The sequence below is a fragment of the Larimichthys crocea genome, chromosome XXII (assembly GCF_000972845.2).
Source record: "Larimichthys crocea isolate SSNF chromosome XXII, L_crocea_2.0, whole genome shotgun sequence".
Taxonomy (NCBI): Eukaryota; Metazoa; Chordata; class Actinopteri; family Sciaenidae; genus Larimichthys; species Larimichthys crocea.
Window position 1 is genome coordinate 17,860,634 of NC_040032.1, and position 15,510 is coordinate 17,876,143.

Here is a 15,510-nt window from a genome sequence, read left to right on the forward strand (position 1 = left end):
CATGATTTCACTAACAGAGACCACGCGTTTATGGATAAAAGTTATCTGAAAACTGAGTAAAAGAGGAAGTGAACAGATAAGGTGTGCTCAAGTACTTGAGATGCTGAAATGGGACATGTTCAAGGCGTGGTTTTTGTTCCTGAACCTGGTTATAAAGCTTTTATCAGATAATAATAAACTAATAATAACTGAAGGCCAGCTCAGTCTTCTACGATGTATCTGCAGCATAAACGTCGACATTGTTCACTGCTTTTCTAAATAAAGGCTATTTTCTATGTTTGTAGTACAACCAATCGATCTCGCAGTGAGTCAAAAATCATCTGATGCAGACTTTAATGGGTGTTTTTTTACACCACAAACTCTGGTCAGTCGCTCTGTGATCCCGCTGACAAACAAACAGATTACTTCTGTTAAAAAGACACATTGGTTTATCTGTGTTTTAGCTTTCCAGCTGCACATCAATTTGTTTGATCTGAAGGTAAACAAGTGACATAACCTGCGCTGGCAACAGGAAATAGAGCAACACTTTCTTTTTTGACTCATCTGAGCATAAAGATCCACAAAGCTGGAGATCCAAGGTTTTCATCTGTTATATCTGAAACCTAAAAACAACTTGTGATGATTAATTAGAACATATTGATTATAAATGATAAATGCACTGTTCCTCTTCCAGGTTCCGAGTTCAAACCTCTGCCTTTCTGTGTGGAGTTTGCATGTTCTCCCTGTGTCTGCGTGGGTTTTCTCCGTGTACTCCGGCTTCCTCCCACAGTCCAAACACATAAACTTAAGTGGCTAATTGGTGACTCTAAATTGACAGTAGGTGTGAATGTGAGAGTGAATGGTTGTCTGTATCTATGTGCCCTGGGATGAACTGGTAATTTGTTGTTACCCTGCCTCCAGCCCCACTGTGATCCTGATGAGGATAAGCGGTTACAGATAATGGATGGATTATAATATATTATAAATAACAATAAAAAAAACACAATCTGAAATAACCTGTTTGTAAAATAATCTGATAAAAGTTAAATTCAGAAAAAGTAAATTATTTTTGAGATGAAACATCAACTTTTGTTTATGTGTTTTTATCATCATCATGTGATTCCCACATCCTGTAAGAACGATGTCGGTACATTTCCAGTGATCTGATTGGTACCTTGAAATTGCAGCACAGGTTACCATGGGTACCGGTAAAAGCTTCACAAAAGGACAACAACACCACAGACAGGAAACAAATTGGTCAGCTTTTATTCTCCTTTGAATACACACAGGTTGATCTACATGTTACTGTACTGTGATGTTATGACTGTACGGCTGTGATGTCATCTGTTGTTGTTGTTTGGGTTCTGGACGAAGTTGATGGAGTAGGAGCCGGTGTTTGCATCCTGGTTCACTTGGAAGTTGCTGGTGGAAAGTCCGAAAGGTCTCAGGAAAACGTTTCCCAGATCCTTTAGTTTACCTGAAGCAGGTAAGGTCGAAGGTCAGAGACGTGTTACAGATAATCACATAAACAACAACAGGAGCTAAAAACAGTGTTTAACTTTAATTTGAAATAATAGGTGTGCTTTATTTTGAAAATACAGGAACAAATCAGAGAAATAAATGTATCGTTGATTATTGAACTTTAACATGAATAAACAAGTGTACTGTTGCTGTAAGGTGGTGTGTTCAGGTGCAGTACGTACTCATCATCTCCTCCTTCAACTTCTCATTTCTTTCGTGAATCTGCTGAGGCAGCCTCTGAGAGAGAGACAGGTACAAAGAGAGACAAAGTTACAGTCAGTTTGTATTAATGTGTAATTACAATGTGTCATTAAAGTTCATATTAATGACTCTCGTTGTTTTATTTTTGCGGATGTAAACAGGAAGTTGTTAAAGCATAAACAGATACTAGTCCAAACCTAGTCATGAACACTGCAGCCTTTCCGGCTACACTAATGGGCTTGTATGGTTCAGGTCTGTCCTAGCGGTCAGTGAACTCACCATGCAGGCCTGTCTGGCACTGGTCAGGTTTGGGTCTAGTTCCAGGACCTTCTTGTAGTCCTCCAGAGCCTCGTCCAGCTTATCCGTCTGCTCGTAAAGCTCTGCCCTTCTTAGCAGCGCTCGCACGTAGTCTGGATTCAGCTCTATCGCTGTGGCAACCAAACAACCAATCACATTAACTTTACACGGGTCAACCGGTGACATCTGCTGCTGTACAGGTACGGAATGATGTCATCACTCACCTCTAGTGCAGTCTGTGATCGCCTGATCCTTCATATCCTGACAGAGACACACACATTGTTACTGTTAGCATGTCATAAGCATGTTGTCATGTCATGGTCAATCTTGACCATAGCATATTGTTAGCTTCAGTATTAGCATGTTGCTATGTTAGTGGTCTTGTTACCAGGTGCAGTCTTGCAGCAGCTCTGTTTGAGAACAGCACGGCTCTCTCTTTGCTGAAACAAACTGGACATAAAACCAACGCCTCCTTGTAGCTTCGCTCCGCCTCCAACCAGTCTGCAGAAAGATGTGGTCAATACTGGCCTATACCGGTCATATTGGTTTATACTGCACATACTGTGATGATGATGTCACTCACCTCCAGCTTTAAACAGTTTGTTGCCTTGTTCTTTCAGAGTTAAACTTTGCTGTTTTCGGCTCTGAAAGGGAGAAAATAAAGTGCAGGTTTTAATGTCTCCGATTTACAGCATCACATCTGGCACACCTCCATGCCTCTTTTTACACCTAAAAGTAAAAGGTGCCTGAGAGCACCACGCCACAGTGAGATCTGGTTTGTAAATGTTCTGGTCTGGTGTGGTTTATAAAAACATGTAGTAAAAAGCTACACTACAACACATCTACAACACCATTTTGCCAGCTATTGACATTTCACAACTAATGATCAAGAGGTAAACATGTAAACAGCTGAAGGTGTTACCTCCTTCTCCTCCTCTGTCAGCTCCTTTTCCACCTCTCTCAGGTAGTCATCATCAAACTCGACCTCCTGACTCTTCTCCTCCTTAAATTCTGAATCATCCTGCAGGCTGTCACCTTGCGCCCCCTCCTGCGGGCTGTCACCTTGTGCCCCCTCCTGCTGACTATCGTCTTGCACATCTTCTTGCAGCCTGTCACTTTGGACCTCATCCTGCAGCCTGTCGTCCTGCTTCACTTCCTGCATCCTGTCACCCTGCTTCTCCTCCTGTGGCTTGTCACCCTGCGCCTCCTCCTGTCCTCCTCCCTCACTATCTGTGACGTCTTTGCTATCAGTCAATTTGTTCATTTTAACGTGAAAGTCCTCTGACACGCTTTTATCCTGTCGGCTCTCTTCATCCTCTTTCTTCTCCTTCATCCCTCTTCTCTCTGAAGGTTCCACGGTCTTCTCACAGTCATAGAAGGTCTCCTCACAGTCATAGAAGTTCTCCTCCTCCTCCTGTTGCTCCTGTTCTCTCGGTTTTCCAGCTTCTTGGCTGCATCTCTCCTCACCTCCTTGGCTGCTCATGTTAGAGCTCTGTGACACAAAATAAAATTAAAAACCCACAAATCAAATTAAATTTAAAACATGACACTCTGGCTCTGAACCAGCTACCTCTACCTCTGTGCATGTAGATGTGCTCTGATTGGTCACACGTCACGACTAACAGCCTATCAGCACTGAGAAAGCTGCTCGCCCACCAGAGCTAATAAAGCACTGTCATGATGGGTGGAAACAAAAATGAATAGATCAAATAAAAGTGGAGTGATACATTGTTACCGCATTTATAATTGTGATTTCATTCGTGTATAATCACCAGAAAATCTGAATAATTATGTTTTATATTATTAACATTTTATTGTCCACTATTACTGTTTCTACAGTAGCCCAGAATGGACAAACTAAACTAGCTCTAGATAGATTTCACCATAGTTTCTCCATCAGCTAGAGAGAAGAGGGTGACACGAGGGGTCTGTAATCAGTAATCTGCACCTAAAAGTAACAACACAAGTATCAAATAAATGTAGAGGAGTAAAAAGTTGCAGAAAATAGAAACACTTAAGTACAAGTACCTCAAACTTGTACTGTAAAGTACTTATTCCACCTCTGACACTTTTTACTGCAAATGTTTTACCCAAAAATTGATAGCTCTGCTTTCTCTGTCTGTCATTTTAGACAGACAAGTTCAAATTAAGTGCCAATAACTGCTAAAATGGCCGCTGCTGGGCTTGTGCCTGCCGGGCCTTAATCAGCAGAGCAGTTACTGCACCTGTTAAAATGTCAGTTGGAAATGCTGACAGAGAGAGAGAGAAAATGCTGAGACCATCCCTTGAACAGGAAGGATCTCTGGCCAAACCGTATTTCCAATCATTGAACCGGCTTAACTTTAAGCATCCTGAGCCCTTCCTGAACGTCTACATAGTTGTTTTGTGTCGATAAAGTGAAGAAATGTGCCCTTTACAGCAATTCAAAGAAACGTTATTCCTGCTTTCCTCCAGAAAATTTCCCGCCTTTTTAACATGGCAGTCTATGAGGCTGCGGATGGGTGTTGCTGCCGCATCTTTGCGTCTCCCACAAAAACTATAAGGCTGACAGCTTTAGCAGGCGAATGCGAGTGAGACGACAAATTTTCCTACGTTTCTATGTATAAATCGTGTCTGTAATCGTGGCATTTGAGGCCACATTAGTCGAATACGTTTATTTTTTTCACTGCCATAGCTATCACTAACTAGAGTGAGAAGCAGAGAAAAAAAATCAGTGAAAAAATAAAACGTGTTCAACTACCGTGCATGTTAACATGCTAATGCTAATTAACATTAACCACTAAGAATTAAAGACTGGCTCGTCACTTTCAAAATTTCTGCAGGAATTTTCTATTTCTGTATGCAAGCAACATGTCTGACCTCTTTCACTTTCATTTTTTCTTTTTATATAGAGCTCCCTGAGTCTGTAATTATTATTATTGTGCAGTTTAAAAGCAGCCCCTATTCAGACAGAAACAGTCTAAACGTAGCTTAAATACAGTTCAGATCAGCAGGTTGAGTTTCTGTTATTTCACTGAGATAAAATCAGACTGAGTGTCTGGTGCTGAAAGAGGAAACAAACTCTGTGTTTTTAGTCCCCGCTGTTTGAAAAAAAAACAAGGTTTTTACCTCCTCTGCGTCAGATCTAGAAGCTCCCAGCTGTGATGTTAAATAAGCAGGTTTCCAAACAGACTTCTAAGTTGATCTGTGTCTTTATATTGACACTTAAACCTGCTATGACAACGCTCATAAACAGACAACTGCGAACACAGACCGACAGTCAACACCGGATATGTTGTCAACCGCCTGACACGTCACAGGTCGCCGTGACGTCATCCGCGTGATGACTCGCTTACAATTAAAATGATAAAAACATTATTTATTTTTTTAAACAGCTGATTTATAATCGTACCTGCTAACACCGGCTAGCCAGCCGAGGATTCACTTCCAGGACACTGACCCCGTCTCTTTCTCTTCTTCTTTGGAGCTTTACCGCAGTTGGCAGCACTTACTGCCCTCTTCTGGACTTTACTTCTTTACTACTTCCTTTTTTTTTTTAAACAAAAATCTTTTTTATCAACCCTGTTAAAACAAGATATCTCATAATGATTTTCCTCCCTTCTCCAGATTTCCCACATTCTATTATACTCTTGAAACTATTCTCACTGTTCCTGCCATTATCTCTTCCCTTTCATATCCATGACAAGCAACAATCACATGCTCCACTGTCTCTCTCCCCCCACAGCTACACCGACCAGTTGGATGTTTCCCTAATATACTCAGTGTGTTATTCAGTTTACTGTGCCCTATTCTTAATCTGCTCATGGTCACCTGCTCTGCTCTGCGACCTCCACAACACCCCACCTCTCCTACTACACCTTGTAATTTATGTCTCCTTTTTTCCTGGTTCTTCCCGGTTCCATTGATAAGTTTACTTTCATTTCCACCTCCTCTTTCTTTACTGCCTCCTTAGCATTTTTCTTTTCTCATGTTTCCAGGTCTATTAGCCTTCATCAGCGATAAAACTTTTTTTTTTTAAGGAGGAGCCAGATTTGACAATGTGAAGATGCCCGGGGGCCAATACTAACATTTTAAAAAACAAACAAAAAAAAAAACAAAAAAATAAAAGTTACATACAAATTGAAAAATGACAATGTAAGCCAATTGTTATGGGTTTTTTTTTAAAAAGAACAACACTTGAGTAAGGAAGACTTGATTCAAAGTATCAAAGTTTAAGTTGATTTTATTATACTGTACAAGAAGGAGCGTTTAACAGTGTAACACACAAAAAGGGTTACAGAGAAAAGGCTCCCTGAGGAGCTCTAACAGTTGGTTCTTATACATTTTTTTTAAATGGGCTGTCTCTGACACATGCCCACTGATACAGAATATCATAACGTCCTTTCTTGGTTTTCTGCACAGTAATGAGCATTATGATTCATATCCAAATGATACTTCTCTAGCCTGTCTCTCCTGTCCTTGTACTACTGATTTATAATTATCTCTCCCTGCCAGCCTCAGTAAATCACAGGCAATATAAGGGAAGTGCACGACACATGGAAAAGACAGGATACACACACACTATATGCATTAAAACATCTGAACCCCAGTATAATCCTAATTTTCATAACACCAATCAGGCGTGAACAAATCTAAAAACCACTTCTTCCTTTCCTTCACAGCTGAAGTCAGATAACAAAGAACAAATTGTATGGAACATTAAATAAAATTTACATGAACTTGATACAAATCTTAACCTCATGTTCATTTTAAACATGACTTATTATGAGTAATGCAAAGTATGTTAACCTATACGTTTAAAACATGTAACTCTTGCTCTTGTCTTTAACAAAATAATTATAATTAGAAAGTAATATTTTGTTGTCAGGGCCATTTCCAGGTGTTTGGGGGCCCTAAGATGCTATTTAGGGGCCACTATATTCTCAAACTCTGAGGGAGAGATTTTAAACCTTTTCGGATTATCTGTGGTGATGCAACAATCTGTTACATTTTAAGAGGAAAACAGGCTTCAGTTCATTGATAAATGCAACAGATACAGCACGTTCCTGAAAAATGTTTTTATGGTAAACTTGGAAAACAAGGTGACATAACATAAAAATGTAATGAAGATTATAACTTATTTAACTGGGTTGAGTCAGAACAACAAAAGTCACTTCATCTGGAAGTGAAAAATAGAACTGTGAAGGACAAAAAATAAATTTAGCATAAACAATTGATTGTGGAAATAATTAAATATTGAATTCAATGAATATTAAATTTTAATCTTCTGTTAGGATACAACAGTTAAATTCAACTCCTATAATATTTTTAGGAGACATGTTTCTGTAATGTCATCCTAAATAATCGAGATAAGACACAGACAGATGCAATTTCTGCAAAATATAATAATATCTGATTTTTATTTTATTTTTTTCCCTTGCATTTTTGTTTTTTATGTAAAAAAAATTGGATAAAAGAAAAGTTTGGGGTAAAAAGAAAAGTTTTCAATCAAATACTTACTTTTTTAAAATTTCTTATTTACAGTTGATGAAACATCACCTCCTCAATTATTATTACTGACAGAAATAAAACAGTAAAATACCAAAGTGATCTTTAAAATGAATTCAGTAAAAACAGTTCATTGTTTATTAGGAGAATCTTCTTCATAAATTATAATGACTTTAATTTATTTATTTCATATATGAATAGTAAAAAAACTCAGGAGAAGGAGGAGGCGGAGGAGCGTCTGGTCTCAGCGATCCAGGACGTGAAGGCAGAGACTCGGGCGTAGACTCCAGGTCTCTGAGGTAGTCCACAGCCAATCCCAAATGATGTCACACCTGTCAGAAACCAATCAGAACACAGTGTCCCTCAGACCTGATCTTCATCATAATGTGTATGTATGTGTGTGTGTGTGTGTGTGTGTGTGTGTGTGTGTGTGTGTGAGTGAAAGAGAGAGACTGACCAATGACAGTCCAGTGTCCGTCGTCCAGACACATCAGTGGACCTCCAGAGTCGCCCTGTAACAATGTGAGGGAAAACATCATTCTGATTTCCTGTTCGTGTCAATGATGACATCACAACACCTCATACACACGTCTGTATGTTCACTATCACCTGCTCTCTGTCTATCAGGACTAAATATATCCTGGTGAGTCCAGGTGAGTGGTTACCTGACAGGAGTCGACTCCTCCCTCGGGGTATCCAGCGCACAGCATGCTGGAGGTGATGTTGTACTCAGGTAACCAGAGCTGACACTGATCCTGATCCACTAGAGGAACCTCAGCCTGCTGGAGAACGTCAGGGAGAGAACCTGAGGGACACAGACAGGTAAATGAAGAAAGAGACAGGTGGAAAGATGGAAGTGGAGAGAGAGACAGACAGGTGGAGAGAGTGAGAGAGACAGACAGGAGGAGAGAGAGAAAGGCAAGTCAACATGTTATCTTTTTTACAACTAACTTTAGAAACCACACCCACTTCTGTCTGACAAACACCTCAACTGTGTCTGTGTGTTGATGTCTGTGTGTTGATGTTTGTGTTGATTTTTCTTACCATCAGTGTCTCGTCCCCATCCGGCAATGAAACATTTTCTTCCTGGTGTGAAATTCTGACCTTGAGGTGGTAAACACACCGGCTGGATGAACTCTGTAAAACAAAAAAGTTCTGTTTATTAACTAACATCAAGAAGGAATTTATAAACTATTGTATTGTATTTTAACTTATTGAAATAACCTGATATGATCATGTAAAATATTTTTTGTTTTGAACATAAAGATAACCAAAAGTAGAAACTAGTTTTTGTGGTGTATGTTTTTCTGCCATAATGCTGATCACTGGTAGTGTCATTGGTTAGTTTATAGTCATTAGTCATGTTGTTCTATGTTTTCATATTGTGTGTTGTTACTGACTGGTGAAGTTGACTGGCTGCTGCAGATGCATCATGGCGATGTCAGCCTCTTTAGTTATTTTGCTGTAATGTCTGTTCATGATGATGCGATCAACTTTTCGGGACTGAACGTCCACAGAGTTGGCGCCACTATGAGAGTGTAGTCCAATAACAGCCGTCCACAGAAGCTGGTTGTTCTTCCTGTCGAGCAAAAACATGTCTGATTCATATAGGAAGCAACTGGTGGACAGGTGTCATAAGTAGACAGGAGCTGGAGGTGGAAAGGTTTCGTAGATGGATACGTGTTGTAGGTGGACAGATGTCTTAGGTAGACAGTTATCGTAGGTAGACAGGTGTTGTCGGTGGATAGGTGTCCTAGGTGGACTGGTGTCGTATGAAGACAGGTGTCATCGGTGGACAGATGTTGTCAGTGGATGGGTGTCATAAGTGGACAGATGTCATAGTGTCATCACTGACTGTCTCACCCGTAGACACAGTGTGCAGCAGTCAGCACCCAATCTCTGCCAATCAGTGAGGCTCCACACGCATGATTCCCCCTCCATTGCATTGACACCATCCACGGCCAGGCACCTTTTGCAGCATCAACCCCGCCCACCACTCTGACAACATCTGACAGGTAACAACAATCACTTAGTACAGTCAGACTAAAAGAAATATGAAGAGATCAAGAAGAAGATTCAGTCTTTTACCTTGACCTGGTATGCTCTCTGCTGATTGGTGCATCTCCCTCGTGTTATTAGTGACATTCAGTCGAACACCACAAGCTAAAACAGATAGAGGCTTCGTCATTCTCCACATGTTAACACAGTTATTCCACTTTAAATTACATGAATGTGTTTACGAGTGTTCTTACGTTGGTTGTCACAGTTCAGAGAAATTACGTTCTCACAGGTTTCACTAAAACAACAAAACAACCATAATTAGTCTTAAATGCTTTTTGTTCTACTTCACTGTCTGCATATAAGTCTGATTCTGGTTTTAATTCTTTCCCTTGTTCTGACTTCTTGTTCCAGCTCTGGGTCTGGTTCTAATTTTAGTTATAGTTCTGGTCCTTGTTCTGGTCTCCTGTACTGTTCTGGTTGTTTGAGCTTCAAGGTTACACTTCTGTTTTGTCATAGCTCTGCTTGTTCTTATTCTAGTTCAGGCTATAGTTCTTGTCCTGGTTCTGGTCCTAGATACCTGACTCAGGGTTCTGTTGTTGTCTGGTTTGGTCAGTACCTGACGTTAGTTTCCAGTGTTCCGTTGCTGACTATGAGTGATAAAAATGGTGAATCTTGTGGCAGAGACGGCATCAGTGTGGCCTCGCCGTTCCTGCAAAGAGTCAGACAGAGAAACCAGATGTGAGTCTGGATCTGATAGATGGACAGGCAGGTGAGAGTTACCTGTATCAGAGGCACAGACAGGTGAAGACAGACAGGTGAGTATCCTGAGTACTGACAAATAGATGAGAGTTACCTGTATCCCAGGTACTGACAGGTGAAGACAGACAGGTGAGAGTCCCAGGTGTCAGCACACACGGTGAAGTAAGAGTGAATGATTTGTACCTGGACAAAATTGGTATTGTTCTCCTGCAACATAACTGAAACACACACACACACACACACACACAGACACACACACACACAGACACACACACACACACACAATCAGTGATACGGAGGAGTTTTACGTGTGATAGGTATCTTGAAATTTCCGCCATTAATTCAGGCAGGTGTAACCTGTAACTGTTGGGATACATTAACACCTTAACCCAGTGAAACTGAACCCGCCTGAACGAATCTAAAATAAATGAATAAATAATGATTTAACATAAATGAGATTTTAATTTTTTTTTATTTAGTTTTAAAAATCAGTGAAAACACTGAGATGAATGTCTGTGACAGTATTGATACACGTGTTGATAATCAGAGACACTCCAGCTGATTGACTCACCACAGTCAGCTTCATCAGAGGCATCGGGACAGTCGATCTTGCCGTTACACTGACTGTTTTCAGGGATACAACTTCCTGTCTGACACTGGAACTGACCGGCTGCACATGAAGCTATTCACAAACAACACGACCCGTCAGTGGAATAGATAATCAATCAATAATAATAATTAACACTGGTGTTCATCGGAACATCAGACAATGCATTCACATGAACGTCATATTAACTTGCAAAGATTCTTTGTAGATATATGACTGTTGTTTAAAATACAAACTCACCTGGTAACCCTAGGTTGACCCCAGAGGTGAAGTTGGCAGTGAATCCTCGGCCTTCATTAGATTTGTCCGTAAAGAACCAGACGGACATCTGATTGGTTGTTGAGAACAAATCATGTGTGGGGCGATCGCTGCCAGTGAGGACAGCTGGAAACAAAGCAAGTTAAAACCTGAAGCAGAATAAAGTCACACATATATATGGTAAGAACAAAACTGAAAACCTCACCCAGTATGGTGGAGCTTGGTCCCGCGCCATCCCGCACCTCTACGACATCATAGGTCTCTTCAACATCAAAGTCCAGGAAGTGGAGCTGGATATTCTGACCCCTAGTGGTGTGGAGAGTCCACAGACCTGCAGCGACAGCATTTAGTGCAGGTATTCATAAAAGTAGAAGTAAAAGTTAAACCAAGTCTGGACAAATTGGTGTACTCACACTTAGCCTTGCTCCCATAGGATTCTGGATAATTTGGGGAGCTGAAGGTGGAGTTTGGCTCCCAGAGGTCAAAAGGTCCCCCACAGTCAGCTGGACCAATCAGATCAGAGAGTGCAGAGTCACATGGTGTATGAATACTAAATGGGTTTTTTTTCATGCATGTGTTACCTATCATAGGAGGCGTGCTCTGTGTGTTACCTGTCATAGGAGATGTGGTTGGCGTGTTACAAGTTATTAGAAACATGGTGAGTGTTTTACCTGGTATGGGGGGAGGGGTTGTTGGAAGCGGTACATTGGTTGGTTCAGGGGGGGCGGGGCCACAGGCGCCAGAGGTGAGTTTGATGTCATCCAGAGCGATATCATTTCTTAACCCCCTCTTCTTTATAGCTTCAAACTCCACCTGCAGAGGTCAGAGTTCAGACTGAACACATCCTGCTGACCTTTCTGTTGACGTCTTCTGTGATGTTACTGACCGTATACTCTCTGTTCAGGATGAGGGTCACTTGGCCATAGTTCCAGTTGTCGCCATAGTTACCATCTTTCTGGAACACCACTGTACCAATACCTAATGGAAATCTTCGGAGCAAGACTGTGAGACGGTGGACTTCCTCTCCAAACATGTGATACCTGTTGGATCATTTCCTGTTTACATAGTTATTCATTCACATGTTTCCTTCCTTGTCTTTGTCAGTATTCATTGTTTTACTTGTACTTTTGTATGTATTGTATGTATCTATTTATTTTCCCTTTGTTTATCTTGTTTACATATTCATTTGTTTATATTTGTTTGTTTATTGTCCTGTTGTTCATCTGTTCATTTATTGTTGTTATGTGTTTATTTTACATGTTTGTATATTTTGTAATTGTTTACCAGAAGCTCAGACACATGGGCTCTGTGGATGGAGTCAGAGGAAGGCTTTGGATCTTGTATCTTTTTTCCCATTGGCCAGGACTTGGAGGTGTGACAATGTAGAAACCTGACACACACACACACACACACACACACACCTGATCCGTACTACCAACACTACCGCTAATCCTACTGATTTTACTACAAACATTTTATGAAAGAACAATCCTTTAAATCACTTATCACAGTTCGGCAGTTATTGTTGTTTTGACAAACTCACCTGAGCTGTTTCCCAGTGTGTGATCAAAACTTGGGCCAGTCATTGGAGGAAACGTGGAGCCATTGATTCGAATCCAGTCTCCATCGTTGTTGTCCTGCTGCCTCCACAAACACATGCCCTGCTCAAAGTTACAGGTGATCTTCTGTTCATCTGAACACACGTACATACACACTGGTCAGTTACAGTAACTTTATGTTTCACAGAGTCTGTTGATATGAATATAAATACTGTAAACATGCAGCTTACTCGTAGTAGGTGCGGTGGTAGGTGCTGTGGTAGGTGCGGTGGTAGGTGTGGTGGTCGGTGCATGTGTTGTCTCATCTTGTTTCTCTGCAGGAGAAGATTTGCAATTATTAAATTATTCTTAGTTTCTGCTGATTTTGATTTCTTTGAGTCTTTGAGAGACCTGAACCTGATGAAAATTTAACAGCTTGACCCCTTTGACCTCACAGTGTCACCTGTCATCTGGATGCTGTTTCTGTCAATCACCAATCCTGTGGGCCCGACCTCCTGAAGCCCCGCCTCCAGCTGCTGCTCCGCCTCCTTCACATCAAGTGGCTGATCAAACCAGATGTCAAAGTTCACCACCACGCTGCCCCGACTGAGGACACACACATTAATAAAGATTCAATAATCAGATAATCAGTTTCTGATCAATAAATAAATAATTCAGGCAAACAGGAGCTGCTGGTGATAATTGATCAGTAATGATTGATGAACTCATCTATATCTGACCTGAAATATAAAACCTGACAGGACTTGAAGAGATGTTTAAGCTCGCTGTGACCATACGCCTCAGATACCTATCGACCAATCAGAGAACAGACTGTGATCAGGTGACTCAGAGAAACATGACACAAACTGTGACATCATTAAACCTGATACCTGATCATATCAGTATTGACCAAACTTATACATCGCACTTAATCAATAAAAACTGACAATAGTGTGTACTTTATACTGTGTACTGCATACTAAGTGTTACTGTACAGTGTCCATACATAGTGTTGATATTTAGTGTGTACTTTATGGTGTCCATACCTATTGTGTACTTCATAACATGTACTTAAGGGTCTGTACATTACAGTGTCTAAACTTAGTGTGTACTGTACAGTGTCCATACTTAGTGTGTACTTTATGGTGTGTACTTCATAGCTTCCAGTTTTGTTTTGTTTTTATTTGGGGCCTTTATTTTCAGAATAAGGCAGACATGGAATATAATATTCATAACTATGTTTTCATGCATGTATAATCACTGAAAAATAAGAATCTTTTTGTTTTTGTTACTTAAAAATCAAAATGCTGTTTCTCTTTTACACTAGGAAGGTGAGGGTGATGTGAGGAGACTGCAATGCAGTGATTACACTACTAGGTGCAACAATGTGTACTGATGAACAGTTTTCAATTTTCTGTTCAATCAAACCACTCATCAATAGTCACTTCCCTTGCTGTCTTTCACAATAAAAGCTGGGGATGTAATCAGTTGCTTGAGGTTAAAACTACCTTTATTTTCAAAATCAAAGCTTGTAATCTCACCAGTTTTTGGACATCAAAGGCCAAAGATTTAAAATACTGACTGCTGGGGTCATTCAGCTCTTCAGAGAAATTAGCTCCCTCTGTAATCACCATCCGACCATTCAGCCCCACTGGCAGAGAGGCACCTATGGCACACAAAACACCAACAACATATTGATCAATAATATCTGCTGATGCTCAGTTCATTAAAACAAACAAGACTCTGTGTTTACCTTCAGGCTTCAGGCTGATCCATGAAACTACGATCAGTCCGATACAACAGGCCAGAAGCAGAGACGTCACAACACTGAGGATAATCTCCAGAGATGACAGAGTGCGAGCCATACTATATGCAACACGTAATCAGTGAGTATATCAAACAGTACATCAAACAGCACTTTACATGACCTTCATATTAACTTGCAAAGATTCTCTGTGGCTATATGACTGTTGTTTAAAATACTATAAAACATAATCTGCTATTAATTTATAAAATTTATATTGAAAGGTAACTGATTCCAAGAAATGGACTTACCTGTTTGAGATCACTTCAGACTTCAAATAAGCTGTTCTCTCTCTTCTGTTTTTACTTGTGAACTTTCCACACTGACTGCTTCTCTTTTCTGACTCTTATTTGGATCTGTGATCAGCTTTTATTGAGCTCAAAATGATTGATTCATCCATTATCAATCCGGCAGCAGTTAATCAATACAGATACCGCAAATCACCCGTAATGTTTCTGCTGTTGCAGCAGTGACAAGACAGAGGCGATAAACTGCAGACTGATAAAACATTCAAATATAGAAAAAGGTTTGACTATACTATCATTGTGTTTATTAAGGTATCGGTAATGAGATGATTCACGTATAACTTATGAATCAAAGTCAGAAACTAACACAACCTGTCAGGACCACAGCTGTCAATCAAACTTCATCTCAGGAAATAAAAATAATGAGGTCACATGAACTCAACAAAAATGGAAACAACACCTGACTTTACCCTTTTAGAGTGTCCTTTTATCGACACATGGGACACACCTGTGTCATAGTCTTGCTTTTTTATCATAAAATTTGTCATACCTGTCAGGTAAATGATTCCCTGTGTGCTTCAGATATGTCAACTCATGCAAACTGTGTTCAATTTATTTCCTGATGAGTTACTTGTTTATCAGAATCTAAAGTCCAGCAGCAATAAACTTGCAAAGTAATCTTTTTTATTGGGGCGCCACTGACTCTGCACTCTGACAGGTGACACGTCCTGGACGCTGTTTATTCTGATTTTTTCTTTTCATAAATCACCTTATCACCTCTCCAAAGGCAACAATAAGTACTATTTACATTGA

General features: G+C 40.3%; 2 protein-coding genes across 4 annotated transcripts; both read right to left on the bottom strand.

The window, feature by feature from the left end:
- Positions 1-1,220: 1,220 nt before the first annotated feature.
- ttc1 (tetratricopeptide repeat domain 1) lies at positions 1,221-5,535 on the bottom strand. 3 transcript variants are annotated; one of them, XM_019269390.2, is made up of 9 exons: positions 5,107-5,319; positions 3,575-3,670; positions 2,921-3,490; positions 2,582-2,642; positions 2,387-2,499; positions 2,223-2,259; positions 1,981-2,129; positions 1,683-1,737; positions 1,221-1,456 (listed from the first exon to the last, which is right to left on the bottom strand). In XM_019269390.2, the coding sequence occupies exons 3-9, from the start codon at positions 3,479-3,481 to the stop codon at positions 1,320-1,322; spliced, it is 1,113 nt and encodes a 370-aa protein (XP_019124935.2). In that variant the 5' UTR covers positions 3,482-3,490; positions 3,575-3,670; positions 5,107-5,319; the 3' UTR covers positions 1,221-1,319. The 3 variants fall into 3 exon arrangements, with proteins under 3 accessions (XP_019124935.2, XP_019124934.2, XP_010746008.3); XM_019269389.2 differs by lacking the exons at positions 3,575-3,670; positions 5,107-5,319 and adding an exon at positions 5,390-5,535; XM_010747706.3 differs by lacking the exon at positions 3,575-3,670.
- A 1,895-nt stretch (positions 5,536-7,430) lies between these two features.
- On the bottom strand, positions 7,431-14,513 carry tmprss15 (transmembrane serine protease 15). Its single transcript, XM_010731475.3, has 23 exons — positions 14,402-14,513; positions 14,190-14,314; positions 13,389-13,456; positions 13,112-13,254; positions 12,900-12,983; positions 12,654-12,803; positions 12,395-12,500; positions 11,997-12,150; positions 11,782-11,923; positions 11,524-11,613; positions 11,316-11,441; positions 11,093-11,236; positions 10,817-10,927; positions 10,340-10,463; positions 10,103-10,195; positions 9,738-9,781; positions 9,574-9,648; positions 9,349-9,493; positions 8,886-9,064; positions 8,530-8,622; positions 8,151-8,290; positions 7,943-7,997; positions 7,431-7,817 (listed from the first exon to the last, which is right to left on the bottom strand). The coding sequence occupies exons 1-23, from the start codon at positions 14,511-14,513 to the stop codon at positions 7,696-7,698; spliced, it is 2,625 nt and encodes an 874-aa protein (XP_010729777.2). The 3' UTR covers positions 7,431-7,695.
- Positions 14,514-15,510: the final 997 nt, after the last annotated feature.